The following is a 27892-nucleotide window of genomic DNA, read 5'->3' as shown; positions in this document are numbered from 1 at the left end:
ACCTTCACCTCAGAACTCTTACAATCACCTCCACCTATCTACCTTCCCCCCCCAGCCCCATCCCCAAATCTCCTATTATCTCTCAGCCCCCATCCCCCTCCACATTCCTGATGAAGGGCTTATGCCCGAAACGTCGACTCTCCTGCTACTCGGATGTTGCCTGACTGGTTGTGTTTTTCCAGCACCACACTCTCCAGCATCCACAGTCCTCACTCTCTCCTAGCTCTGCTGCCCCAGGTGTTACTGGAAATCTTCTGACTGAATGGGTTGGCATCCTCCAAGAAAAGTCTAAAATAAAGGGGTGAGAGATGTTTCTGCCACTCTCATGGTTTATTGCTTATCTCCTTCAGTCCCACAGAGGCCTGTAGCAGAATCCATCTCTAATATATATTTTATTTCCTGTCAGCGGTAAGGCTGTAACTTATGACTGATACCTGCTCTGTCCCCTTTCCTTCAGAGCTATGGCAGTTTGAGAATGATTAATCGTCCTTATCCTCTGTCACTAATTTCTCACTTTCTTAAATGATCCCATAAATGATTCAGGGCCATGAATTAGTTGACAGTCGCTGAGTTAGTTACAGAATGGCTTGAATTCCTCGAATTCCATTTTCCTGTCAGAAAATCTTATGGTTTGTGTCTCCTACTTATTTATGACTTCATCCTTGTCGGATTTGCTTTGAAGAAATGAGAAATGCTGTTTGTCTTCACTGAGTTTTATTTTAAGGATCCATCAAAAGGAATCGGCTACATGATTGCTGTGTGCTGAGTACACCGCACAGTGAGTAGCGTGCTGATAAATGAGTTCGGCTTTTGCTTAAATCACAGATGCTCCTACCTCTGTCACAGAGATGCCATATTTATACATGTAGGCTGTTTTTTTTATTAATGATCCTTGGGTTACAGGTGACAATGGCATCCTGAGACGCCTTAAGAAGGATTTTGCCTTCTCGAGTCAGTCAGGCAGCTTAACAGGGTCTGTAAGACTGGGAGTATATACTCCCAGTGATGCACTCTATTTTTTTAACTGCATCTGTGTCATCCCAACATTTTCTCTCACTGAGTTTCACAATGGTTCACCACAAGTTGAATCCCCTCTCAAGGACTTCAAAACCTAAAGCTGTTTGTTTGTCTGTATTTATGCATTGAAATTGGTATGTTAAAGCTCTAGTGTTGTACTGTTTATGTGAGGGTGTGTTCGGGCGTGTTCTGCATGGAGGTGAGATCCCTTTAGGTCTAACAGCACCATGGGTGTAGTTACACTTCTCAGACCAGGGCGGTTCAGGAAGCAGCTCATTACCACTGTCTCAAGGGCAATTAGAGGTGGGCGACAAATTGCAGCAATGCACTTGTTCCATGAAAGCATCATTTGTTTTCAAAAATCCAGGCCAGTTATGCAATTTGGAGAGGAAGGTGTGAAAATCCAATACAATTGCACTAAGAACATCAACATTGACAGTTCTGCCTGATGTGAATATATTAGGCTGGAAATGATTTTGAGTGACTCCCAACAGCTCTCCGCCACCCTGCAAATCCAGCTCGATCTGATCGAAGACTGCTCCTCATTTTGGAAGAGGCTGGCATCGGAACAAGGGCTGAGCTCTGCCGGGGCACAAAAGCGTAAGATTGGCGGGGCATTCTGACCATGATTGCCACGCCTCAAAAGATTTGGATGTTGGTGCCAGTTGGAATGTCTGAGGGATGTTGGGGGAGAGGGGGGAGGGATTTTATAAACCTGCTCCTTAGTAAAGAAGTAAAGCTCTGTAGCTGTGCAGCAATTTTCCTGACCAGTGAATGGCCAGGAGTGCTGTTGTATTTAAGGCAAGACAGCAGCCAATTTGCACGCACACAAACTCCCACAATATGATAATGACTGGGTAGTTTGCTCTTTGTGAGGTTGATTGAGGGATAATTATTGGTTAGGACACCAGAGGTGCCTCCTCTGCTGTTTCTCAAATAGCATTTACACTTACGTGAGCAGGCGGCTGGGGCTTTGGTTTAGTGTCTCATCTGAAGGACAGCACTTAAGACAGTGTAGTACTCCATCGGTATTGCATTGGTTTTGTTGGCCTGGATTATTGGTGCTCAAGCCCAGCAGAGGGATTTAAAATGTGGAACTTCCTGACTTGGGGTCGGGAGGATTCCCAAATGACCTAGCCTCATATCTGGAGTTTGCATAATTTACTGGGTCCATGTGCTAGCTGTAGTGGTCCAATGTGGGGATAGTGTTGAAGAGATGCCCCTGGTGGTTTGAGGTAAAGATTCAGTAATGATTCGCTCCAGTGTATCACCTCCCAAGCGTGGTGTAAAAGCGCGATTGTATTGCGTGCTGTTACATGATCTATAACAGGAGCTTATCAGATATTTAATATTTATTTGACTTGCTGCTTGATGAAACTGTCACTTTCCCCTGTTCTCTGGGGAGTGAGCACACTGGCTATAATTGATTTTCGAGGAGTTTAAACAAGTTAAGGGATTAATATGACCTATAGTAGTCTCGGGATTCATGTACATGATAAACGGCAATAAACATTTTGTAAACTCCTCCTGGATGCTCTGCTTAGTGAAATTAAATACAATTTCTCCCCTTTCTCTCAGATGTTTTGTAGATATGAGCTGTCTGTTTTGGTTGAATGTGCATTGGTAATAGGCATCGATCAGTTAGCATGATTTATTACTCCTTAGCTTCAAATTTTAAATCATGTTTTTGTTTAAATTGAAGGAAAATTGATTTTATTTCACAGGAAACAAGTAAATCTCCCTGAACCACAATATTGAGCAACTGATGTAAATGTTGTGATATTGAATATATCAGAGAGCCCATATATATGTTTATACAATAAGTGGAGGTTAGACCTTCCATAGTGGGACATGTCTGGATATTTGAAGAACAATTTAATCTGTACCTCCCTCTTTGTATCACATTCCCCCTGCTCCTAAATCCTGTCCCTTTCTCCCACCTGAACATCTCTCCTCTCTCGTCTCCCCCCTCCTCCTATTTTCCTCTTCTTTTCTTCCCCTCTCTACTTGTCTCTTTCCCTCCTGTCAATCTCCTCCCCATTCTCCTTCCCTTTCCCCTTCCTCTCTTGCACTTCCTCACTTCCTCTGTCCTCTCTTTCCCCTCTTCCTATTCTCTTTCTTTCCTTCCTCCTCCTTTCTCTCGTCTCCTTCTAACTTCTCTTTCCCTTTTTACCTGTCCTTACTGATTCCGTCTCTCTGCCTCTCCACTTCTGTCATCCTCTCTCCCTTCCTTCTAAATCTCTACCCTCTCTCCCTACCTGTCCTTCCTCCTTCTCTCCCTCTCCACTTTTGCTATCCTCTCTCCCACCCACTTCCTAACTCTCTTCTCTTTCCCTCTATCTACCTGCCTTTCCTTATTCCCCTCTCTCCCCTCTATTCTTGCTCTCTCGCTCTCTTCCTTCTTCATCTAATGCTTTCTCTCTCTCTCCTTTCTGTCTTCCCCCCCTCCCTTATTCCATCTCTCCCTTCCCCTATTGTTGATGTAAATCAGCACGTGAGAAAGTGCTTCTCCAAAGAACAAAAAGCGCAGGCTAAAATAGAATGGAATACAATGTTAACATGAGTGAAATGTAGCAGTAACCATGGATACCACTGATGGACTCAAATGCTTGTTTGATATACAAGATAATGTGCGAGTAACTGAAGTGAGGATACAGTAACAAGCTGTGAATAGTCATTGGCTTCTTGCAGGTGACTGGACAGTCAGACTCATCCCATAATTATAGAAATTGCCATTTCCAGAGAAAAAGAATTGACAACAAGAAATGTACGATACTTGCTCAAAAGAATTTTGTCTGAATTAAATGCCTGTCTCCACACCACCGCACCACAAAACCCGACTCAGATCTCCAACCAAAACCACGTTCAACCAGCGTGGGTTCTGAGGCATTGGAAGAGGCTCATGAATATTTGAGACACGCTGCTCGTAAAAGAAACAAGAATGAGAGGCCATAGATTGAAAGGGATGTGCAAGAAAAGCCAGGGTGAAGTGAGAAATGAATGTTTTCACACAGCGAGTAGTTGGGAAGTGGAATACACTTCCTGGAAATATTGTTAAGACGCATTCAGTTGAGGCATTCAAGATGATTATGTGGATATTAACAGTGTATGCAGGGGTACGTGGAATAAGCAGGAGATTGGTAATAGAGCCAGTGCAGGCATGATGGGCCAAATGGACTCTTCCTGTAAAGATTCTGTGATTCATTGAAGAGCACCATGATAGTCAGTCCGTTCTTTGAAGGAATGGACAGAGTCTAGGCTTAATGCGTCACTTGAAGGACAGAATCTCCAACGGTGCAGCAGTCCCTCAAATTGTAATAGAAATGGTGTAGGTATGAGAAGCTGATTGGCTTTTTCCTGCACCATAACAATTCAGTGACTGTGTGGCACCTTCCAAAAACATTGTGATGTTGAAAATACTGCAGCCTTGTTAGCCAGCAAGCTGACAACTGAAGAAGTGAAATGAAGAAATGCTTTGTGAGTCTTTGTTTTTCATGGAGACTGTGACCAGCACTCGTTGTTTTCAATGGTTTGTAATAGAATTTTCTTTTTAAAGACTTCAGTCCACCATAAAATATGGGGAGCTTGAGGTCAACAGCAAATGACAACTTGCAGAATGGATTTGATTTTGAACAAGATTCTCATTTATAGTCACTTGTCATGCACAGCACAGAAATGAAAGATTCATCAAAAGCATGATTTATTCCTAAATCTCCAGCTTAGCTTCATTAGTTTGTGTGTGTGTGTGTGTGTGTGTGTGTGTGTGTGTGTGTGTGTGTGTGTGTGTGTGAGTGCGTGAGAGAGATGGATGAATGTACACCTTTTAGTTGAAGTTGAACCACTAAGGCAACTGCCTGCATTGAGCCAACCTGCAAGAACCTACTGTACAGTCTATGGTTTCCTTGCCCCAACATGAACAACTGCGATCACTGGGAAAACGTGGGGGGTGCAGAATTCAAAAGAAGCAGAAACTAGCTCTTCAAATTCGGGAACGTGTAGTAACAGACCTCAGTGAGTTGGACGATGGGAACACAAAGGCTTCAGCAAAGTACAGAGGAATTGCACTGTAGCATCAAATAACATGCTCAGTGAAGCTGCTGTGTGATAGTGCCAGGAGTGCTGAAATATGCCTTTGTGTTAATCTACTGAGTCCTGCTGTGTACTATTCCCCATGAACTAGGCTTCAAGATCCAATTATAGCTAAACTCCAGACACATCGTGTAATTCTTATCTTGCCATGGACTACTGAGATTCTGGGCAGGAAGCTGTGCTTGGTTTAAGTTGCTATATTCAGTGTTTGTGATCCTTTTTCAAAGAGGAACCTGGCATTTATATATCACCTATTTTATCCCATCCAAATTATTTTAGAAGTAGTTCCTGTCTTTTTACGGGCAAATGTGACAGCCAATACCATTGAGATGAATGACTTGAGATTTTGTTTGACACCAATTCATTGGGGCCAGGGCACTGGGAGATAAAAACTCTGCAACTTGTTGGACTGGAATTTGGATATTTTTGAATTATCTGAGCAGATGCCAATAGCCTTGATGAAGTGTCTTATCTAAAAGATGGGATCTCTGACAGTGAAATACTCTGTACCAATAGTACCACACTGTTCATCTAGATTTTATGCGTTAGTTTCTGGAGTGGGATTTGAACATACAGCCCCTGACTGAAGTGTGAAGTATTAGCATTGAGCTCAGACTGTCGGCTTTTTAAACACATGGGCAGAGACTTTGAAAGGAGCAATGTTTCAATTTGAAAGCTGGTCCTGACGTTCATTCAAGTGACGTGATTTGCTAATCTCGGAAGTATTGGTTGTTGGAGTGATAGAAAAGATGTGTGTGAGGAGGTATTGCCATGTGAATCAAATATAACTGCCCATTATTTTGCAAAGCAACTGAAAAACTGACTTAATTAAATCTGTGCATCCTGGCCTGAACAACAGGGAAACCTACTGAGGTGGTTGACTCGCTCACTGAGCTGGTAAGTTTGTTCGCAGATGTTTTATTACCATGCGAGGTAACATCACGTTACCTGGAACGATGGTGACACATCCACAACTAAATTTACCAGCTCAGTGAGCAAGTTAACAGCTTCATCCACAACCTAAGCTACAAATCTTCTTGAATACTCTGAGGGAAGCCTACAGGTGGGTTTGGGAAATGGCATTGAAGATGGTGCCGAAAGCTGTAATAGTTTGTACCTGCTATAATCAATGGAGGGAGGCATGAAAAAGATTTTTTCCTAAATTGTCTGGTAGTACTTGAGGTGATCATTGAACCTGCATAAGAGCTGGGGTGAGCATTGGTCTGCATTACCATTTACTTCCAGCTTTACATTCCCCAATCCCTCTAAAGAAGGAGGTGGACTAAATAGCAGGAAAATTGGTGGGAAAAAAAGGTATCTTTGGAGTTTGCTGTTGACCACATGACCTGAACAAGAATCCAGAATCAAATTTGTGGCTCCCAAAAATTTGGGAAGTGAATTCGTAAATCTTTGTACGTATAAAGTACTGTGATTATGAGGGGAATCAAACTTGTGGAAGATTAAAAGCTGTTATAAAAAGCCATACATTTTGAAGACACTCTCTCAAAAGGAATGAAAGGCAAGGTTAGCATCTAACTGAGCTATGGTCTGTTCCGAAATGTCATCTTTATTCAGTGTGATTGATCTTCTTTGAAGAGGTACATCACAATTTAACTCTGAGCTCATGAATAGAAGCCAAACCTTTTCATGTTGCTTTTTAAAAACAATTCCCAATAAGGTTTTCAGGAATGATTTGTAACAAGGAGCAGGACAGTAAAGAACAGTCCTGGCTCCTGATGCAATCACATGAATGTCTGATATGTAAGATAATTTATGAGCCACTAAATGAAGATGCAGTAATAAGCTGTGATCAGTCATTGATTCTCTCAGGTGACTGGAACAGTCACTGGTTTATTGATATTTAATTTGGGTGGTCAACTTTCAATTGAGATTCGTAATTATGGTTACGAGTTACCTTACTTTGGTTTTAAAATGATACCTTCTTTGCCATTTGAGTAGAAGCTGCACAAGAGAGGAGAGCCTTAGGGAATGTATGGAGGAGTAATGATTACTCCAGGAGGTATGCTCTGGCACTGGAAGTGAAGGGTACCACCTCATGGTACAGTGGGACCAACCTCCTGGTTACAGACAGCAATCACTGGTGACTGAGATGACGATTAGGCTTCGTAATGTTATTGATGCAAATTTAGGCAATATTTATATTTTCGTTAGAAACTTTAGATTAAGGGCTCTTGTGGTGCAGTGGTAGTGTCTTTACCTCGAGGCCAGAAGGCCTGGATTCAAGTCCCACTTGCTCCTAACATCTCTGGACAACTTCCACAGAAAATATCTCGAGTCCCAAGATTGGGTATTTCGTTTTCTTGGAGCATAAACCACATACTTTGTCTGAATGGGTCCTTCCAAATGTGAAGTTTTGTGGTGAAGCACAGTTCACTCTAACACAGCAGCAAGGTTCTGAGTTTCTGCCACAGGCCCAGATGAAGGCCAGGTTGGAGTGGGGAAGGAGGGTGTGAAAATCTGAACATTCCACTCCCTCCACCCCCTTCGCCAGTTTCCCCGCCTACAGCAGCAAGTGCAGATCCAGCCTTGGACTTGTCATTCGCTGTGCACTGTACTCAAAGTGGAAGAAGGTCATCCCCGATCCCCAAGTGACTGCTCAAGGAGTTAGTGTCATGTCAACAGTGCCCTGGGAATTAAAGCAAGCATTAGGCTTTATTCCTAGGAGGATAGAACTGAAAAATTGGGAATTTATCGCAAACCTCTTATCAAACTTTTGTTTTAAACACCAAATCTCATTTCTCTGAGCAGTTCTGGTCCCCTTATGATGGAATGGATATCGGGGCCTGGAGAGGGTACAGAGAGGTGAAGGATGGTACTAGACATGTGTGGGGATTCAAATGCAGAAAAAGATTTGGCTTCCTGGATTTCTTTCCCCCAGAAGGCCAAGCAGTGATCTCACTGATGTATTTCAAATAATTACGAAAAGTCTTGATGGGGCAGCTACACAGAGAGAGAGTATTACCATTTCTGGGGAAGAGCAGGCTATCAGTCTAAGGTAGTCACCAAGAATTGGGAATTCAGAGGAAACTTGTTTTCCCAAAGTGCATGTGGTGAGAATATGGAACTCTGCAGCTGACTGAAGCCAAGTAGTGAATATAAGGGGAAACATGTGAGAGAAAAGGAAGTTCAGGATTATGATAGATTTAGAGAGGACATGTGAGAGAAAAGGAAGATCAGGATTATGATAGATTTAGAGAGGACAAATTGTAGGAAGCTTGGGCAGAGCATACACACAGCATGGTTTGAATAGCCTCTTTCTCTGCTGTGTATTCTATGTGATAACTTACATATGCAGAGGAAATTAAATATGTAAGCTCTCCCACTCTGGGCGCCAGTGTCCTTCATGTGGTAGCACGGTAGTTCAGCAGTTAGTACTGCTGCCTCACGGTGCCAGGGACACGGGTTCGATTCTAGCCTCGGGCGCCTCTCTGTGCAGAGTTTGAACATTCTCCCCGTGTCTGCATGGATTTCCTCCGGGTGCTGTGGTTTCTTCCCACGACCCAGAGATGCAGGTTGGGTGGATTGGCAAGGCTAAATTGCCCATACTGTCCAGTGATGTGCAGGCTAGTTTGATCAGTCAAGGGAAGTGCAGGATTACAGGGAAAAAGTGGGTGGGATGCTCTTCAGAGAGTTGATGTGGACTTAATGGGCTGTTTAGCCTGCTTCCACACTGTAGGGATTCTAAACTGATTCTTAACTGACTGTGCAGCCTTGCCACCACTGTAATCAATCCGGGGCATAGTTCATTGAAGTGAAGGTAATAATGTTTTCTTGCAATGGTCTTGATGTTGAATAAACCCTTCATAGTCAACAGTGTCAGTAAAACCACCTGACTGAGCTGGTAAACCACCACCAGCCATTCATTATAGCAGAAAAAAGTGACTTGCTGCTTTCTGATTAGTATAGCCCATTAAAATTCTCCTATTGTTCCACAGTGGTTGTGTATTTGACTTGACAGGTCATAGACTGTATACTGAATTAATGGAAAACATAATGAATTATTAAGCTGCAAAGGGACGTGTCTATGAGTTTCGTCCTCTCCCTGCCCCCTCCCCCCATTTACGTGCTCTTCAAAATGCGAAAAGGGGAAATCTACGGTTCTCTGCATTGAACTATTTAAAGTTTTCTTTAGTGCTGTGATGCCATGGGCTGGGGTGATTTGGGGCTGTTACATGACTGGGAGAAAGTGAGGACTGCAGATGCTGGAGATTAGAGTTGAGAGTGTGGTGCTGGAAAAGCGCAGCAGGTCAGGCAGCATCCGAGGAGCAGGGGATCAACATTTTGGGATTCCTGATGAAGGGCTTATGCCCGAAACGTCGACTCTCTTGGTCCTCAGATGCTGCCTGACCTGCTGTGCTTTTCCAGCACCACACTCTTGACTGTTGCGTGACTGTACAAGGATGTTGAATGTAAAGTGCTAACACATTGTAATAATGACCATTTCACCCACAGTGTTAGAATCGGTGAGCCGCACATTGTTTTGTCAGCATGCTCGCTGTTTTAAAAGATAACCATTTTAAGAAAGAAAAAAGTCACATGAAAGTCGATCGCCTGTTGAGATTATTAAAATTCTCCACAATGATAATTATCCCAGGTCACGAGCGATCTGGTCAGAGTAGTTGGCCGTTCCACTTGTGAGATAATGGAGAAGGAGAAGCACACCAGAAAACGTGGATGATCTTATAGTGTCTGAGTGAAGCGGGCTATGGTGAATCTTTTGGGAGAATCAGATGAGAAATCCTCGATAAGAAGTGACTTAGAACATAGAAAAGTGCAGCACAGGACAGGCCCTTTCGCCCACAATGTTGTGCCGAGGATTAATCCTCATCTAAAATAAAATAACCTAACCTACGCACCCCTCAATTTACCGCTGTGAATGTGCATGAGCAGCAGTTGCTTAAATGTCCCCAATGTCTCTGCTTCCACCACCACCACTGGCAACGCATTCCATGCATTCACAACTCTTTGCGTAAAGAACCTACCTATGACATCTCCTCTAATCCTTCCTCCTCATATGTTAAAACTATGACCAGTCAGTCCTGCCTCAAGGCTGCACAGTCAATTTAGAAGTCTCTGGCTATCGACTCTATCCATGCCTCTCATTACTTTGTATGCCTCGATCAGGTCACCTCTCTTCCTCCTTCTCTCCAGAGAGAAAAGTCCGAGCTTAGTCAACCTCTCTTCATAAGACAAGTTCTCCAGTCCAGGCAGCATCCTGGTTAACCTTCTTTACACCCTCTCCAAAGCCTCCACATCTTTCCTATAATAGGGTGACCAGAAATGGACACAATATTCCAAGTGTAGTCTCACCAGGGTTTGGTAGAGCAGCAGCAAAACCTCGATCCCCCTGTTAATGAAAGCTAAAATGCCATACGCTTTCTTAACAACCCTATCCACGTGGGTGGCAACTTTGAAGGATCTATGCATTTGAACACCAAGATCCCGCTGTTCCTCCATACTACCAAGAATCCTGCCTTTAATCCTATATTCAGCATTCAAGTTTGCTGCATCTTTTATACATTTACTGAGGGCAAGTCAAATTTCTGACTCAGCAGCAGTGTGTTGCTAATTCAGGGGAATCAGTGCTTGTTAAATGTTGTATTAATACAGTTACTCACCACATAGTCTGCTTGGAATTCAGCAAAGCGTTTGATCAGGTGTTGCATGGGAGACTAATAGCACGGGTGACTAAGAGCCCTTGGGATCCAAAGACATGTGGAAAATTGGGTCCACTGTTGACCAGGGTGACAAGAAGCAGAGGTTGATGGTTGAGGGGTATTTTTGCGACTGGAAGCCTGTGTCCAGTGGGGTTCTGCAGGGATCAGTGTTGGGGCCCTTGCTGGTTGTGGTTTTATATGAACAATTGAACGTAGGAGGGTCGCTCAGTAAATTTGTGGTTAATACAAAGACTGGTGGGCTGGTAAATAGTGTGGAGGATAGCCTTAGGTTACAGTAGGATATGAATGGGCTGATCAGTGTGAAATGGAACGAGGGTCTGTTTCCATGCTCTACAACTCTATTACTCTAAGTGTGAGCTGATTCACTTGGACAGGACAAAGAAGCCAAGGGAATATGAGATTAATGATAAGATTAGAGGAATCTTGGTGTGGGTGTCCACTGGTTCTGTAAGATAGTAAGACAGGTAGATTAAAATGCTTAGAAGAAATTTGGGATACCTGCCTTTATTAGTTGAGATATAGAGTTTAAGACAGGAAAGTAATACTAAAACTGTATAAAAAGTTGGTCTGGTCACAATGAAAGTGGTGTGCACAGTTCTGGAATCCACATTATAGGAAGGATGTGATTGCACTGGAGAGGAGATTCACCAGGATGGTGCTTTCTCAATAAGTCAATCCCTTCATCCCACAATCAGCCTAATGAACCTCTTTGGAACTGCCTCTAATGCCAAGATAATTTTTGTTAGATTTGGGGATCCAAAATTGTGCATAGCACTTCAGGTGTGGCCTCATCAACACTCTGTGCAGTCACAAACAAGACTTCCCTATATTTTTTAAATCCAACCTCCTTCACAGCCTTCACAAATTCAGAGTAATTGGCAAAAGCAGCAAGAATGATGTGAGAAAATGTTTTTCCACACAACGAGGTATTACAAGGTCTTGAATGCACTGCCTGAGAGTGTGAATTAAACCGGTTCAGTAGATGTATTCAAGATGGACTTGGACTGTTAGCTCACAGAATCCCTACAGTGTGGAAGCAGGCTATTCAGCCCATCAAACATACCGACCCTCTGAAGAGCATGTCACCTGGACCCACACCAACCCTGTAACCCTGCATATTCCATCTTTGGACTGTGGGAGGAAACTGGAGCACCTAGAGGAGACACAGGCAGACAATATCCAAGCTCCACACAGACGGTCACCCGAGGGTGGAATTGAATCCACGATGTTGTGAAGCAGCAGTGCTAACCACTGAGCCACTCTGGCCACCCTATCTGTGTGGGATAATAGGCAGGAGAATGGCAGTGCAAATTCAGAGAGCTGGTGCAGACATGATTGGCCTGGTCTTGAAATGCCCGACCCGAGGGAAAAGACACTTGCCATTCACCTTATCTATGCCCCTCATGATTTTATAAACCTCTATAAAGTCACCCCTCAATCTTTAATACTCCAGTGGAAAAAAAAGTCCCAGCCTATCCAGCCTGTCCTTATAACTCAGACCCTCCATTTTAGGCAAAATTCTAATAAATGTCTTCTGAGATTTTCTTAATAATATCCCTGATATAACAGGGCGACCTGAACTGGGCACACTACTCCAGAAGAGGTCTCAACAATGTCCTGTATGATCTCAACAAGATGTCCCAAATGCTAAACTCGAAGGCCTTCTCCATGTCCATCCTGACTGTACTCACCAGTTGAGCATTCACAGCTCTCTGGGATAGAAATTCCCAAAGAGTCACCACTGGCTGAGTGAAGAACATTCCTACTGTACAGGGCCTTGGTGAGACCATATCTGGAGGATTGTGTTTTGGTTTCCTTGTCTGAGGAAGGTTATTCTGGCTATGGAGGGAGTGCAGCAGAGATTTCCCAGATTGATTGCTCGATTGGAAGGACTGATGTACAAAGAGAAATTTGATCAGTTAGGACTGTATTCACTGAAGTTCAGTATCATGAGGGGGCAGCTTATAAAAACCTATAAAATTCTAACAAGACGAGACAGGGTAAACACTGGAAGGATGTCTCTGAAGACTGGGAACTCCAGAACCAGGGACCACAATCCAAGGATATAGGGTAGACTATTTAGGACTGAGATGGGGAGAAATGTCTTCACCCAGAGAGTGGTGAACCTGTGGAAGTCTCTGCCACAGAAAATGGTTGGGGCCACAACATTGAATGCTTTCACAAAAGAGGTAGATATAGTTCAAGGAGCTAAAGAGATCAATGGGTATGGATAAGTGGAACCAAATTTGGATGATCAACCATGATCATATTGAATGGTGCAGCAGGCTCGAAGGGCCAAATGGCATACGCCTATATCTATTTTCTATGTTTCGATGTATTCTTATGTCAGTCTGGCATGGTCTACAACTTACCTGGTTCTAGAAGGCCCTGATGAGGGGAAGCACCTTTCCTGCAGCTACACTGTCGAGCCCAGTCTGGGGATGTTGCTGCTCATTTAAAGGCACTACATAAATGCACATTGTTGATCACTTTGATGCCTGGATTCACTGACCTTTGCGGCTTGCCACAGTGTTCACTGCCTGTGCCAAAAGAGAAAGTGGTGAGGGGAGGCAGAAAGAAAAGGACCTGCAGACTGTCAGATGGAGGTTCAATAAAAATATCTTGTTTGAATTTCAAATAAATTGTAGATCGTGATTTCACTTCATTCAGGATTGGTGTCTGTGCATTTAGCAGCTTTGCATGAAATCCCTTTCCCTTTCCTTGGAGGGAGAGAGAGGGACAAAATGGCTCTGAATTATTTAAATGTTTCTGAATTATTAAAATGTATCTCGGAGTTAGTATGTTAGTGATCCTTGCCACCATTTGCAGACTACAGTACTGCTCTTAGCATGCCATTCCTGTAGTATCAGCAGCAAGTGGTTGATGTTAATCATGGAATCATTGAACCATTGACTCATAAAATGTTTACAGCATATTTAGCCTGGCGGAGCCCGTTCAGGATCTCTGCAAGAACACTTTAGCCGGACCCATTCTCCTGCAAACTTCTCCTCCTGCAAACTTGCTTTGTATGAGGTGCTTTTCCAATTCCTTTCTGGAATTGAGATCAAAGGGACCTTGGAATGCAGGTTCGTAGTTCTTTGAAAGTGGAGTTAGAGGTAGACAGGATAGTGATGAAAGCATTTGGTGTACTTGCCTTTATAGGTCGGTGCTTTGAGTATAGGAGCTGAGATGTCATGTTGTAGTTGTACAGGACATTAGTTAGGCCATTTTGGAGTATTGCATTCAATTCTGGTCTCCCTGATATCGGAAGGATATTGTTAAAGTTGAAAGGGTCCAGAAAGAATTTACGAGGGTGTTGTCAGGGTTGGAGGGTTTGAGTTATAAGAAGAGGCTGGAAGCTGTGGGATGGCCTTATGGAGATTTATAAAGTTATGAGGGGCATGGATAGGGTGAATAACTAAGGTCTTTTGCCCCAGTGTAGGGAAATCCAAGCTAGAGGGTATAGATTTAAGGTGAGTGGGGAAATATTTAAAAGGAACCTAAGGGGCAACGTTTTCATGCAGAGGGTGGTGCGTGTTTGGAATGAGCTGCCAGAGGAAGTGGTGGAGGCTGGTACAATCACAGCATTTAAAAGGCATCTAGATGGGTATGTGAATAGGAAGGGTTTAGAGGGATATGGACCAAGTGCTGGCAAATGGGACTCGATTCATTTAGGATATCTGGTCGGCAACTCTATGACTCTACAATCGAGAATGGAAAGCTGTAATCGAATCTGCCCCCAACTCCCTTCCAGTATGTGCATTCCAGATTGTAACACTCACTGAGGATTCGCGCATATGTTTTTCCCACAAATATATGGGAGTAGCAGACAGGAAAAGACCTGCTCCTGTATCAAACATGTCCCCACACTCAAACTGTTTGAACTGTTGCAGTAGAGAACAACCTAACTCCCCCTCTGTACTGCTATCGCACTTCCTGGGGAAGATGCAGAGACACATGGTCTGGAAAACTGGGGGTTTGGTGAGAGACAAAGGTCTGGGGAAAATTCCTTTTAGATACGAAAAGCTGACACCCCCCACCCCCACCAAATTCTGCTATTGAATAAAATGCACGTTTTCAAACCATAAAAAAACTTTTAATTGTGGAAAGAAATTGTCAATCACCTATCAGAGCATCTGAAAGATATAAGCACCTATTTAGTTAGCAATCTTGTATCACTTAAAAAGGAAATAAAGATTAAAATGGGCAATAATCATCTATCTTTGGGACCTACACTGGTGTCTCCAGTCTGCAGATTTCCCTGTAATAGCGGCTGTGCTAAAACAGCTAGTTTAAAGAAAGCAACCAATGTATGCCCACATTAAACCTCAAGAATGTCCCTTAACTATTTTCAGAATGTCAGATTGAAACATGATTCATGTTTTTTTTTTCACTTGCACACACCCGTTACCTAATTCAGACTCAATTTAGTTCCCAATATGTGGCTGACGGACTATTATAATCTTTTATTAGTGGGATCACACTGCCTACCTTTAATGAGCCTGCAGTTCAAGGATAGAGAAACAGTCGTGTTTGCTATTTAGAATATAAATGAACTGCTTGCCTGGCCCCTTGCCATTGGCTCGGACCATTCAGGGGATGGTTTTTGTGTGTGTGTGTGTGTATGTGTGTGTGTGACTTGCAACCCCTGATGTGAGCCTACCCTGAAATGATCAGTCCAAATCCAAACAATGTAGGAAATTGTGAGCAAAGGCAGGCACACTTCTCTCACACAAGCTGGAGGACGCTTGTGCTGCTGAGGCTGCCTCTCCAGCAGGTGCAGATTGCTGAGCTTGTGTATCCGAAGACAGTCGCTCGAGTCCTTCCTAATTCCCTTTGCCCGTCGGACCACCGAGTGCCCTCGGGGAAATGATCGGCGTGAACAGCGTACAAGGGACCGGCAAGGTACGGGTACAGAGCGGCGGCTCAGTGAGGTATCAGCGGGATGAGTTGAGACACCAGCCTCGCCGATCCAAGTCGTTGAAGACCTCCTACTCCTCCGAATTTTCGGCTGCTCATCCTTCGTCAGGCAAGGTATGAGAGAGAGAGAAAGAGAGAGAGAGAAAATACAAATAGCATCCCACTTGCAGGCACAGTGTTTCAGGGCAGTCTGGTTTTTACTTCACTGCTTTTCACTGCAATGTGAACATGTTTAGTGTATTTGTCAATTGTATCCTTTCATACCCATACAGAATTTTATGCCTGTTATTTCTGTTTCTTAACTGTGGAGTAGCTCCTGTTATTTTCTCTGTTAAGCTTTCTCTGAGCCACAAATGTGAAAATAAAACGCAACCCTTTTAGTCCGGGTGATCAGCTTCCTTAACCAACTGCTGCATTTGATTTAGGCAAAAGCAAACTGGAATTCCATGATTTAAGTGTCCTTGCTATCTGTTTAATAAAGGGAGTAGCAGCACTCATTACTCACAGTAGAAAAGAAATATGATTGAATCTGTGATATTGGCACATCACTTTGAAACATGAAGCATTATATCTCTGTTTAAAAATATGCAGTGTCGTGTAATACAGGGCATAAACCAATGCAGCTGTTACTTGTGTTGTAAGGAATTGATTCCCTTTAATCGGCATCTAAATTTTCCCTTAGGAAACCTAAATTTCTCTAGAGAAATGCACTAGAGATTCTGTCTGAGATAGTTTGCTGTGCGCATTTGATTTTTTTTGGGTGTAGATGGTCTACTGTTTACCTTTTTAAGGTAATTTACTTTAACATTACCTATCCTTTTGTAAGCAGTTCTATCGAGGAATGGCGTGTGCTATGGTCTGTTTCTTTAAATCTGTTTCATATGCTGATGATTTAATTATTGATTATTTTATAACTTGCCTTTGCATCTCCAGCAGTGAATTCCAAAGCCTCAAAGACGTGAATGTGTTATCTGTACAACAGTGTACGATTTCTGTGAATATTGAAAAAAAGGAAATTGGCGGTTGATAAGCAACAGGATTTTTCTTCTTTTGTTTTCAGCTGCGTTCCTGTTTCAAATCCTCTTCACTGGGTTTCTATCCAGGAATGTTTGAATTCACCTTAATCAGGAAAAAAAATTTCAATAAATAAATCTGACATTTCATCTTGTTGGTGTTTTGGCATTCTGGTTAACATTTGTCTAAAGTATATTAGTTCTGAAAGATTGCTTACTGAGTTAGATACTTTCAAGGGAGGATGACATAAAGTGTGTTGAGTTATAGCAGATTATTTAAGGTTACAGATTAAGAACAGAATTTTTAGGAGTAAAGCTGTTATTTATAAATTATGTTTAAAGCCAAAGGTTTGTTTGCTTCCCTCCTTTTGCACTTTGATTTTTGCTGGAATGTAATTCCTTTTCAAAGTTGTGTTTCAAATTGTTTTCGCTTTGTAAGATGAACTTGTAAGCAGATACCCAGAGTAACTTGTCATGCTTTGGGCAGTTTATGAGTCAATTGATAATGATTCAGTTGAAGTTCGCAAAATGCGCCAGCCTATCCCAGTATGAACCGGCGTATCAACTTCCAGATATATTTTCGGAAGTCCTAAGTCCTCTGAGTCAAATACAATACACCTTACCTCAGAGAACAACAATTACAATGGCAGCATATTAAACCTATCTCTCAAAATGTACTTTTCCAGTTGTTTCATTTCCTAATTAGCTGTAACTGAAAAGTAAAGTGGACTTGGGGAAATGTAAGATTTTTGCTTACGTTTGTGGTGTTTTCTGGCAACGTGTAACTACTTGTATTTTTTAAAAGATATTTTGATTCTTTGAGAAATATTAGAACTGAACAGAGAGAATCTATTAGTTTGTGTTTCAATAAAAGTGGGTAGCTATACATTATCACTTACACCTACAACAAATAGAAGAGCCTTAAAGAGAACATTTCATGCTGAGTATATTAATATGATCTATTTAAGCTTGTTGTCATGATTAAATTTGAGTGTTTTCGGCACAGTGCAATAATTGATTGCTACTGAAACAACAAACAGAATTGAATGACTTTTAGCTTCTTTTTATGTTGCAGGCATTGTACAATTCAATCAAAAATGAGAAACTGGAATGGGCGATGTAAGTACCAAAGACATTATTTTCTGCAAATGCATCTCTTCAGAGCTGTTCATTCTCCCCAGCCCCCCAACCTTTTTAGATGGTTTTAAAATGATATTTTACTTCTGCCATTAGCCTCTTATGTGTCCATGGAACCAATCCAGTTTCTTAGTGGAGGAATTTGGGAGGTCAGTCTTGATTAGTATGCTGATCAGTGTTAATGCTGGATCTGTAGTTATTCAACGTGAGTATTTGTCATTAGCTTGCAATGAGAAGAATATTTTGCAGAGCACTGACTAACACCATGGCCTTTATTTTGGCTTGTGCTGAAGAATGAAGCATTTTTTAGTTCATGCTGGCTGTTGCATTGATCATCAGCTGAAGAGTAAACCAAGCAGCACAATCATACGAGAACCTGATGGTGTACTGACATCCTCATGTTACAGAGCACAGCTTGCTGCACCACTCCTTTCTCTGAGTTTGAAAAGACTTCTCAGAAAATGAATGTTAAGTAGCCAATGTGAAAGTGCTGAAATTGGTATCACTTGAGCACAGTGGATTTTATTCAGACCCTCTCAGTACGCTGGCAGAGTTTGTAACTAGCCTTGAAAGAGATGAATGTTTGAAACCTTTACATGACCCACTGTCTCACCATTTCAATTTAACTTTACTCTTCCCCATTCTTGGAAGTTCCAAGGTGTTGCCGTTTGGAGTTTTTATTCTTTGGATGTTAGTATGTCAGCCTCATACCTAAGACTGGAAATCTTCACTGGACCTTGGGTTTTTGTGTTAGTTTGCCTTGTTTGATGGTACTATCAGCTCTGAAGCTGGGTTTGAGTTATCTTTGTACAGTGTGACCTTTATTCATTTACTTATTGCTTTTGATGTTGTAGTTTCCATTAAAACCAGTACTGTCACTCTCTTTCCTACCATGGCTGTTCACTTCAGATGGCTCCGACCTCCACTTTGTTAAATCCAAGAGCACAGACTTGACAGATAAGGCAAACAATTACTTTTAACTAGTCACTGCCACATCTGGCTGGACCACATAAAGTGGAGTTAAAGCCAATGATGTGCAGGTTAGGTGGACTGATAATGCTAAACTGCTGCTAGTGTCCAGGGATGTGCAGGCTAGGTGCGTTAGCCATATGAAACACAGGCTTACAGGGATAGGATTAAGGGTGCTTGGGGGAGGTGTCTGGGTGGAAGGTCAGTGTGGACTCAATGGATCAAATGGCCTGCTTCCACACTGTAGGGATTCTATGATTATATTATCCTGCTCTCTTCTGTCAAAGCTATTCATTATTCCATGATTATCCTGGAAGCCAAAGATGTAACAAAACATCTTTTTTATCAAGTGAAGTCTTCCTAATCCTTCTCCTGGCTCTCCTATACTTACCATCAATAATAAGTGCAAGGAACCCCTGGATTTCCACTCGGCTATCCTGTTATGTTCCTGTGAGCTCAATGGGCCAATCTCCTCTAAGGCTCTCCCCTTCTCTATCCCTTGAATTGACTTGAATTGCTGTTTGATTTCTCTTCTCTTTTTCCTTTCCTGCTGTCTCCAAGTGTTTGTTATTCATGAGTCCCACCTCCTGCTCGCAACCTCCTTCCCATCAAATTACAGACCACTCAACCTTGCTTCTTGGCTCCCATGTTTGTTAATATTATTAATAGTTTCCTCTCCTCTGGTAAGTCACCCGTCCTTCAAATCTGATGTCACTATCCCTCCTAAATCAACACAAAAACAATCAGACATTGATCCCACTACACTTTCAAACTAATGCTCCATTTCTAGGAGGGTTAAAAAGACTATTTTCAGTTGAGAAAAAGCAAAGCTATATGGTTTTATCTTTGACTTTGGAGATAATCCTCAAATAGTGAAGAGCTTTGGCAAATATGACCAGAACCTGACAGTACTTTATATGGTCTAGCCAGACCTGGCAGTGAATAATAAACACTTTCCTCTTCGAAATTCTTAAAGCTGTTGTCACCTTCCAAATCCATGCCCATATTTCCCAGATCTCCATGTTTGAGCTCCTGTAATCAGCTTTTTGTCCATGCTATTGTTCTCTTGTGAAAGTCTTAAATTACATCTGTACATAATATGTGGTGGCATGGTGGCTCAGTGGTTAGCACTGCTTCCCCACAGTGTCAGAGACCTGGGTTTGGTTCCCTCCTCAGGCAACTGTCTGTGTGGAGTTTGCACATTCTCCTTGTGTCTGTGTGGATTTGCTCCGGTTTCCTCCCACAATCCAAAGATATGCAGGTCAGGTGAATGGGCCATGCTAAATTGCCCATAGTGTTAGGTGCATCAATCAGAAGGAAATATAGAGTCGGAGAATGGGTCTGGGTGGGTTACTCTTTGGAGGGTCGGTGTGGACTTGTTGGGACATAGGGCCATACTGTACAGAATCTAATCTATATGTCTATGTCAAATTGTTCCTCTTCTTGACCTGTCTACAGCCTTTAACACAGTGTATTAGACCATCCTCCTCCAATGACTCTGTACTGGTTCCATTCTTATCTGTCTCATCATAATCCGAGAATTGGTTGTGTTGGCTTTTCTCCCCATTCCCATAGGCTGGTGATCTCCAAGGCTCTATCTTTCATGTGCTCCTTGACTTCATACATACTATCCCACAGCAGAATGCTCCAAACTGCAAACACTTCCAAATGCATATTAATGAAACAAAATTTTGCTACTATCTCTAAATTATCTGACTGCCCATCTCATTTCTTGTACTACGTGAGCAGAAATGGCTTCCAATTAAATATTACTGAGACTAAAGCCATTGTTTTCACTCCTCACGATGGACTCTGCTCCTTTGCAGCCAACTCTATCCTTCTTCCTGACAACTGTCCGTGTCTGAAGAAACTGTTAATAAACTTGGTGTCATGTTTGACTTCAAAGTGAGCTTCTGACCCCACATCTGCAACATCACTAATCCCGCCTATTCTCACGTCTGCAACATCATCTGACTTGGCCACACCTCAGCTAAACTGCTGCCAAATTCCTCCATGCTGTCAGTGTTAGTTCTAGACTTGAGTAATACAGTGCATTCCTGGCTGGCCTCCCTCACTCTACTCTTCATAAACCTCATAGTCTGAACTCTATAGCACATGACCTAGCTCACACCAAGACCCTGTTCACTTGTGTACCTGCCCATCCAAACTGGGACCTTATTAAGCAACTCCTTGTTTTGAAAATTCTCATTCTTCAGTTCAAAGCTCTACATGGTCTTGCTCCTATGTCTGTAATCTTCGTCATCTTCCCATCTCTCTGAATGAGACATCTGCACTCCTCCAATACTGTGTTGTTGACAATCCCTGATGTCCATCATGCATAGAGTCATGAAATCCCTACAGTGGGGGAGAAAGGCCATTTGGCCGTCTGAGTCTGCACTGACCCTCCAGAGAGCATCCCACCCAAAACCCAGGCCCTGTACCTATCCCAGTAACCCTGAATTTCCCACGGCTAACCCACCCAGCCTGCCCATCCCTAGACACTACGGACAATTTCCCATTGCCAGTCCACCTAACCTGCACATCTTTGGGCTGCGAGAGGAAACTGGAGCAGTCAGAGGAAACCCAGACAGACGCAGACAGTCGCCCAAGGCTGGAGTTGAATCTGAGTCCCTGGCGCTGAGAGGCAGCAGTGTTAACCACCTCACCAGTGGTGGCTGTACCATCAGTTGCTTGAGATATAACATATTGAATTCATTCCCTAAACCTACTCATCTTTACCTCACTTTCTACTTTAAAGCTTATCTCTTCAAATAAGCTCTTTGTTGTCTTCCCTAACGTGACACGTGATTCAGGGTTATTGATTGATTGTCTCAAAACATTCCTGTGAATGTCTTTGAGCTATTAGATTACATTAAATTCAGTTGTGCTTCCAGGGACATCCCAATTGTTAGTGTTAGTTTTCACATGTACACCAATGGGATCAATTCTGTCCAGGGAAATAAGGAGGCCTTGCTAAAGCTATACAAGGCACTGGAATGCTGTGAACAGTCTGGTCCCTGTATCTAAGGAAAGATGTACTGGCATTGGAGGCAATCCAGAGAAGGTTCACTAGGTATGGAGGGTCTGTCTGATGAGGAGGGGTTATGTAGATTGGGTTTGTACTCGTTGGAAGAATGAGAGGTGACCTTATTGAAACATATAAGATTCTTAGTGGATTTGACAAGGTGGATGTGGAAAGTTTGTTTTCCCTTATGGGCGAATCTAGGACCAGAGGGCAAAAACTCAGAGTAAAGGTTGATACATTTAAGACTGAGATGAGGAATTTTGTCTTTCATAGGGTCGTGGATCTGTGTAATTCTTTACCACAGAGGGCCGTAGAGGCTGGTTTGTTAAATAAATTCTGTGTTGATATAGACAGGGAATCAAGGGTGAAAGGCAGAAAGGTAGAGTTGAGGATTAACAGATCAGCCACGATCTCATAGAATAGTGGAGCAGAATAGATGGGCTGAATTGCCTATTTCTCTTATTGTTGTACAATCTTTGACTGCTGTCCGACGTTTCATCCATTTGATGTCCTGAGGTCCTGCTGCAGCACAATATCAGGGATATCAGTCCCATCACCTCTGGGTCTCTGTCCTTTTTTACTGACTCTGCTGCAGTCCCATCGCTCCCGGGCTAAACAAGGCCATTCACTGTCCTGTAAGTAGAGCTCTCAGGAGGACTGCAGTTATATATCTCCTTTCATATTTTCATATTTTCAGCACATCAAAAAGTGCATCCTGGCCAATTTATAATTCCTGGGGTGTTATAGGAACACATGAAACGGAAGTAGTAGGCCATTCAGCCCCTAGGCTGTCTAATTGTTAGTCTGATTGTGGCCTCCATCCCACTTTTCTCACTGCCCCTTCAATAAACCTTGACCGTCTTACTCATCAAAAATCTCTCCAACTCAATCTTGATTAAAATCAATGACTCAGTCTCCACTGTTGTCTGTGGAAAAGCATTCCACAAGTTCAGAGAGAAGACATTTTTCCTCAACCCAGTCTTAAATGACCTTTTATTCTGAAACTGTGCTCCACAAGGGAAAACATTATCTCAGCATCAAGCTCCCTCACAATCTTTGGTGGATGAAGACAGCATCCACAGTCAAATTATGTGGACTGAGCCCTTTTTTTTTAATAAGTGCTATTTGATTTATTAGTGCTGTCAATTTAAGAGCGTATGTTCACCAAGACATTAAGAGAACTCTGTTGACTTGACGTTTACCAATGGTAGAATATCGGAAACCAGTCAGGAATATATTAGACTGGTTGAATCTAGCATTAACAAAAGCATCATCGAGAAGTTCAGTAGCAGCTTATTGAAGATGGGGAGAAAGTCCAGTGATGAAAATGAACCTTCCAGCTCAGTGAGCAAGCCTACATCCAAAGTCCATTGATGTTAGGGAGGTGTGAACAGACAGTCATGAGGATGGTGTGGATGTGGGATTAGAGATTCATATCAGAATCAAATATGACACCCAAGGCTACGAGCACTAAAAAATAAAACGTGTCAGCCTCCAGACGGTTGCCAGGGATAGAGTTGGTAGCAATGAAGCAGTGATTGTGCTGGGGCTGTGAAAACTATTTTGATCTTTCTGGATGGGACCTCAATGAATGTAACATCAAAAGGACAAGCTGTAGCCAATACCCTCAGCACTGTGCTCAGCTTGTGCTAATCACTCACTGATTTCATGAGTTTCTGGTGTACTGGAGGAAGTTGCAACTACAGCTGTTTCCCTCGAATACAGTGGATGCTGGAAGTCTGAAACAAATGCAGGGAATGCTGGAGAATTTCAGGTCTGGCAGCATCTGTGGAGAGAGAAACAGAGTTATCCTTGAGTCTGAGGACAAACTTGCTGTTCCCTGTTTTGAGTCCAATATGAATCTTCATCAGAACTGAGGAACCCATCATACTAGACTGGAACTGTTTATCCTATTGGTCACCAAGGTAAATTGCTTCTACTTCAAAGTTACCCATCTCTTCCTTTTACTTTGCAATTCAAATTCTCCACAAGCCTTTTGCGACCTGCATAACTGCATACTGCATACTGCCAGGTTTGATTCTGTCCATCTTTCACCCTCTGAAACCCCCAGCTCATACCGAGCTCTGCTGCACATGAATTAACCAAAAATAGGTTTCACTTACAATTCCTTTCCTGGTTCCTCTATTTTTAAAAAAAAAATTTCATGGGAAATAAACATGACTTAAAAAGGCCAACAATTTTTGTCCATCCATAATCACCAATGAAGTGCATGGCTTGCTGGGCTGTTTCAGGGCAGAATTAAGAGTCAACCACATTGCTGCAGGTCTGGACTCACATGCAGACCAATGCTGATTTCCTTTTCTGAAGGGCATTAGTGAGCCAGAAAGATTTTTTACAACAATTGATCAGTTTTCCAGTCACCATTATCAAGACTAGCCTTCAACCCCAGATTTTAATAAATAAATTCAATTAACTAAATCATACCTGGTGACATTTGAACCTCTGTCCCGAGACCATTACACTGTGGCTCTGTATTGCTGGCCCAGTGACATTATCACTGTGTGTCATCTTCTATCTTTTTTCTTGCGATTCCAGGAAAAAGTGCCAAATTTATGTTACAATCTGGTTAGGGACCAGTAACTGTTTAGGTACAAGTAGACAAAGTTTTGAAATTCCAGGTACTTACTTAGAAAATAAAATCTCAAGAGTCCATGGTTTTGAACAACAAAATAAACTTTGCAAGTTAGAAAAGTTAAAAAATCAACCGTACAATTTGTGCTCTAACATCCAGAACTAACATGAGGTAAATATGTGTTAACAGATAAATATTGGTCGCACGTGCTTCAGTGCATGTCACATGGCTGATTTGGGTAAGACAGATCCCACCGATTTCTCAGCAACTCACCTAGAGTAGGTGACACTGCAGGTTACCAAATCTCATCAAAATTTCTCATTCCAAATCATGTTGTCTCAACAACTGCTTATGTCACAGTAATCCAATCTCTTCCTCTGAGACCAGGTTCCTCAGGATTTCTGAGACTATTTGCAAGTGTCTAATAATCAGCACAGTACCAGACAGTTAGCTTCACCTAGCTGCCACTGCCTTTGAATTTCTCAGACCTCCAATCCTCCTCTGTTGCCTCTAGCAGATACCAGTGGTATTATCACTACACTGTTAATCCAGAGACCTAGGGATGCTCCTGGGGACTTTGGTTCATACTGCAGATAGTGGAATTTGAATTCAATAAAAATAAATCAAAATCTAATGATGACCATGAGTTGATTGTCAGAAAAACCTATGCCTTCCATAGGGAAGGTAATCTGTCATCCTTACCTGGTCTGTCCTACATTTTACCCACAACAATGCGGTTGACTCTTAACTGTCCTCTGGCAATAAATGCTGGTATAGCCAGCAATGTCTTCATCCTGTGAATTGGGTTTTTTATATGAAAACTCTCAGATAAACCCCAGGATCTACATTACCAGCAACAGCACTTTAGCTGGACGGAATTATTTTTTTTGGATGCAGGGCCAGCTTCTATCTCCTCAGGGCATCTCCTGAGCCCTGAGTGCCTGGAACCATCTACCAACAGCACCTCTGCTGCTTGGAGCCTCATTCCCTCAGATTCAAACACCAGAATGACAGTTCAGGTAGCAACCTTCTGCTCTGACTATTTCCAACCAACTGACTGGGTCCCTTGAGCTCACCTTTCGCTGCTATCTCTACAGAGCAACGCAAATTAATTAGAAAGGCTGAGCCTTCCCAATTTTTCTAGCTACACTAGGGGAATCCTCACACAGCCTATGCATCAAAACCCCAGCCATAGAATCTGCCTAGAACAAGCTCAGTTCATATTTCTTCACATCTTTACACTGCCATTGGCATTCCTGATGAAGGGCTTTTGCCCGAAATGTCGATTCTCCTGCTCCTCGGATGCTGCCTGACCTGCTGTGCTTTTCTAGCACCACACTCGAATCTGCCATTGGCACCCACTCTCAATCTCTCCTCTTTCTCCTCAAAGCCCATTTCTTTAGCCTAGTTTTCTGTCTCACTGCTCTGCTTTTCTGACATGAAGTCAAAAAGTGTGGTTCTGGAAAAGCGTGGCCATTCAGGCAGAATTTGAGGAGCAGGAAAGTCAACATTTCGAGCATAAGCTCTTCATCAGGAATGTCGTTCTTCTTTTCTGACATGGAGTCCAGTTTACATATGTCAGTAGTGTTTGCGAGGTTTTGTTCTGATCTTGCACAGCCTTAATATAATTCAGTTGGACTCGCCTTGACTAAAAACTGGGAAGACCCAGTTTCTGCCAGATGGTACTGGTGTGACCTGAGTCTGGTAGAAAGGCAGATTTGAGTCCGAAAGTTGTAGGCCCATTTCCCAACCTAATAATTGAACATATGTTGGGTAAGGTCTATCATAGACTCTAAATTAAAAAAAAAAGAGGCTGTTCAGCCCATTGAGTCTGCACTGATCCTTCAAAGAGCATCCCACCCAGACCCACATTATCCTGCACTTAGCATGGCCAATCCATCTAATCTGCATGCCTTTGGACTGTGGGAGGAAACCGGAGCACCCAGAGGAATTCCACACTGACGTGAAAACTCCACACAGTCACCCAACATTGGAATCAAACCTGGGTCTCTGGCGCCGGGAGGCAGCAGTGTTAACCACTGAGCCATCATGCCTGAGCATCAACATTTTGAAATGGTTAGTGAATCTCCGTGGACCTTTTTTGGAAGGACGTCCTGAGCAGCTGCATAAATCCAATTTCTTTTTGCCTGTTCCAAAATGGACAGAGGTTAGAGCCCTAATCTGTGTTATATTTCAGAATGATTTGCTTTCCCAAGGCTGTGAGATCCATCTCTTTGTTCAGATGCTCGATGACGTATGACATGACGGGGAAAAATTATGCATCATTAATACACTATCCTTGATCACTAAACTACTTATTAATCTTTAACGGGCTTGAAACCTAGACATCTGCACAGTGAAAAGCCACATTTGTCAGTGCTAATGGCTTTATTGAATTTCAACCAAATCTGACGCAACTTCATCAGATTCTACTTTTGTTTTCCAGCAGTACATCTCCAGTATGTGTGTGCTGCAGTTTAATAATCTGAAACCGCTCTATCGAATTTTCCCCAAAACTGATTACAACTCATCCTGATCATTGTCCAAAGGTGTATTTGCCATGTGATGTCGGATTTGTCTGTATCTGCAGGTTTGCCATTCCATGTCCTTTCAACTTGTCATCAAATTTGGTGTCACTTCTTTTGATTTGCTGTTCAGAACTGAGCCTGGGGCTGGGTCTAGTTTAGTTGAACTGTCTCGAGTGACAGATCCATTTCTCACTTGTGTGAGTTGGCAACTAGATGGTTCATGTATCTTAGACAGAGGAGTGGATTTGATACCTGCTGTATTCTCCTGCCCTTCCTCATTACACAGCACTATTTACAATAGAGCCATATTACCCACTGTTCATTGCCTGTAATATTACGTCACATTAGTCAGCATTAAACTCCATCTGCCATTCTACTCAGTTGCCTTACTTGCTCAAGTTTGTCGGCTGCCTCATTTGGATTCCAGTCCATTCCTAGTATGGCATCACACTGAGATTTCACCTATTTTATTGGGTCGTGGAATCCAAATTACTGATGTAAATTGCAGTATATGAGCTCTGGGCTGCTCCACTCAGTAAACTATCCCTGCCCTACCTGTACGTTACTCCTTTAACCCCTTGCACTATTCCATTCACTCCTTCTCCCTACCATGGTTATTGTTTTGCAATTGTAACTAACACAGGGACTTTCTCTACGGTCTCTGGATTATGTGTAAGGTACGTATTAGTTACTCTGATGCCTGAATGTAATTGCTGTGTTTACATGTTCAGTCCCCAACTAATGTTAAATTTACAGCATCTAATCCATTGCACAGATCACTCACTACCCTGTTGCTATGGAAATCTCCATAGCAATTAAGCAAACCTTATCCAGTGAATTGTTGTTCTCTGTCTTCAGGCATCACAATTTGGGAAGCTTTGATATGCTGGATACAAGATGCT

General features: G+C 42.6%; 1 protein-coding gene across 11 annotated transcripts in view; it reads left to right on the top strand.

The window, feature by feature from the left end:
• The window catches only part of psd3l (pleckstrin and Sec7 domain containing 3, like), a 435109-nt gene that overhangs the window by 338742 nt on the left and 68475 nt on the right, over nucleotides 1-27892 (top strand). For 10 of the 11 annotated variants that reach the window (XM_072583934.1, XM_072583936.1, XM_072583937.1 and 7 more), the window contains one exon: nucleotides 17814-17857. In XM_072583934.1, coding sequence (XP_072440035.1) covers nucleotides 17814-17857 — 44 coding nt within the window. Of the gene's footprint in view, nucleotides 1-15328; nucleotides 15840-17813; nucleotides 17858-27892 lie in introns of those variants that run through there. The other variant, XM_072583945.1, reaches the window with a different exon arrangement.

The sequence above is a fragment of the Chiloscyllium punctatum genome, chromosome 14 (genome assembly GCF_047496795.1).
Source record: "Chiloscyllium punctatum isolate Juve2018m chromosome 14, sChiPun1.3, whole genome shotgun sequence".
Classification (NCBI taxonomy): domain Eukaryota; kingdom Metazoa; phylum Chordata; class Chondrichthyes; order Orectolobiformes; family Hemiscylliidae; genus Chiloscyllium; species Chiloscyllium punctatum.
Note: the sequence above shows the minus strand (reverse complement) of the source record. Positions and strands in the feature narration are given on the sequence as shown.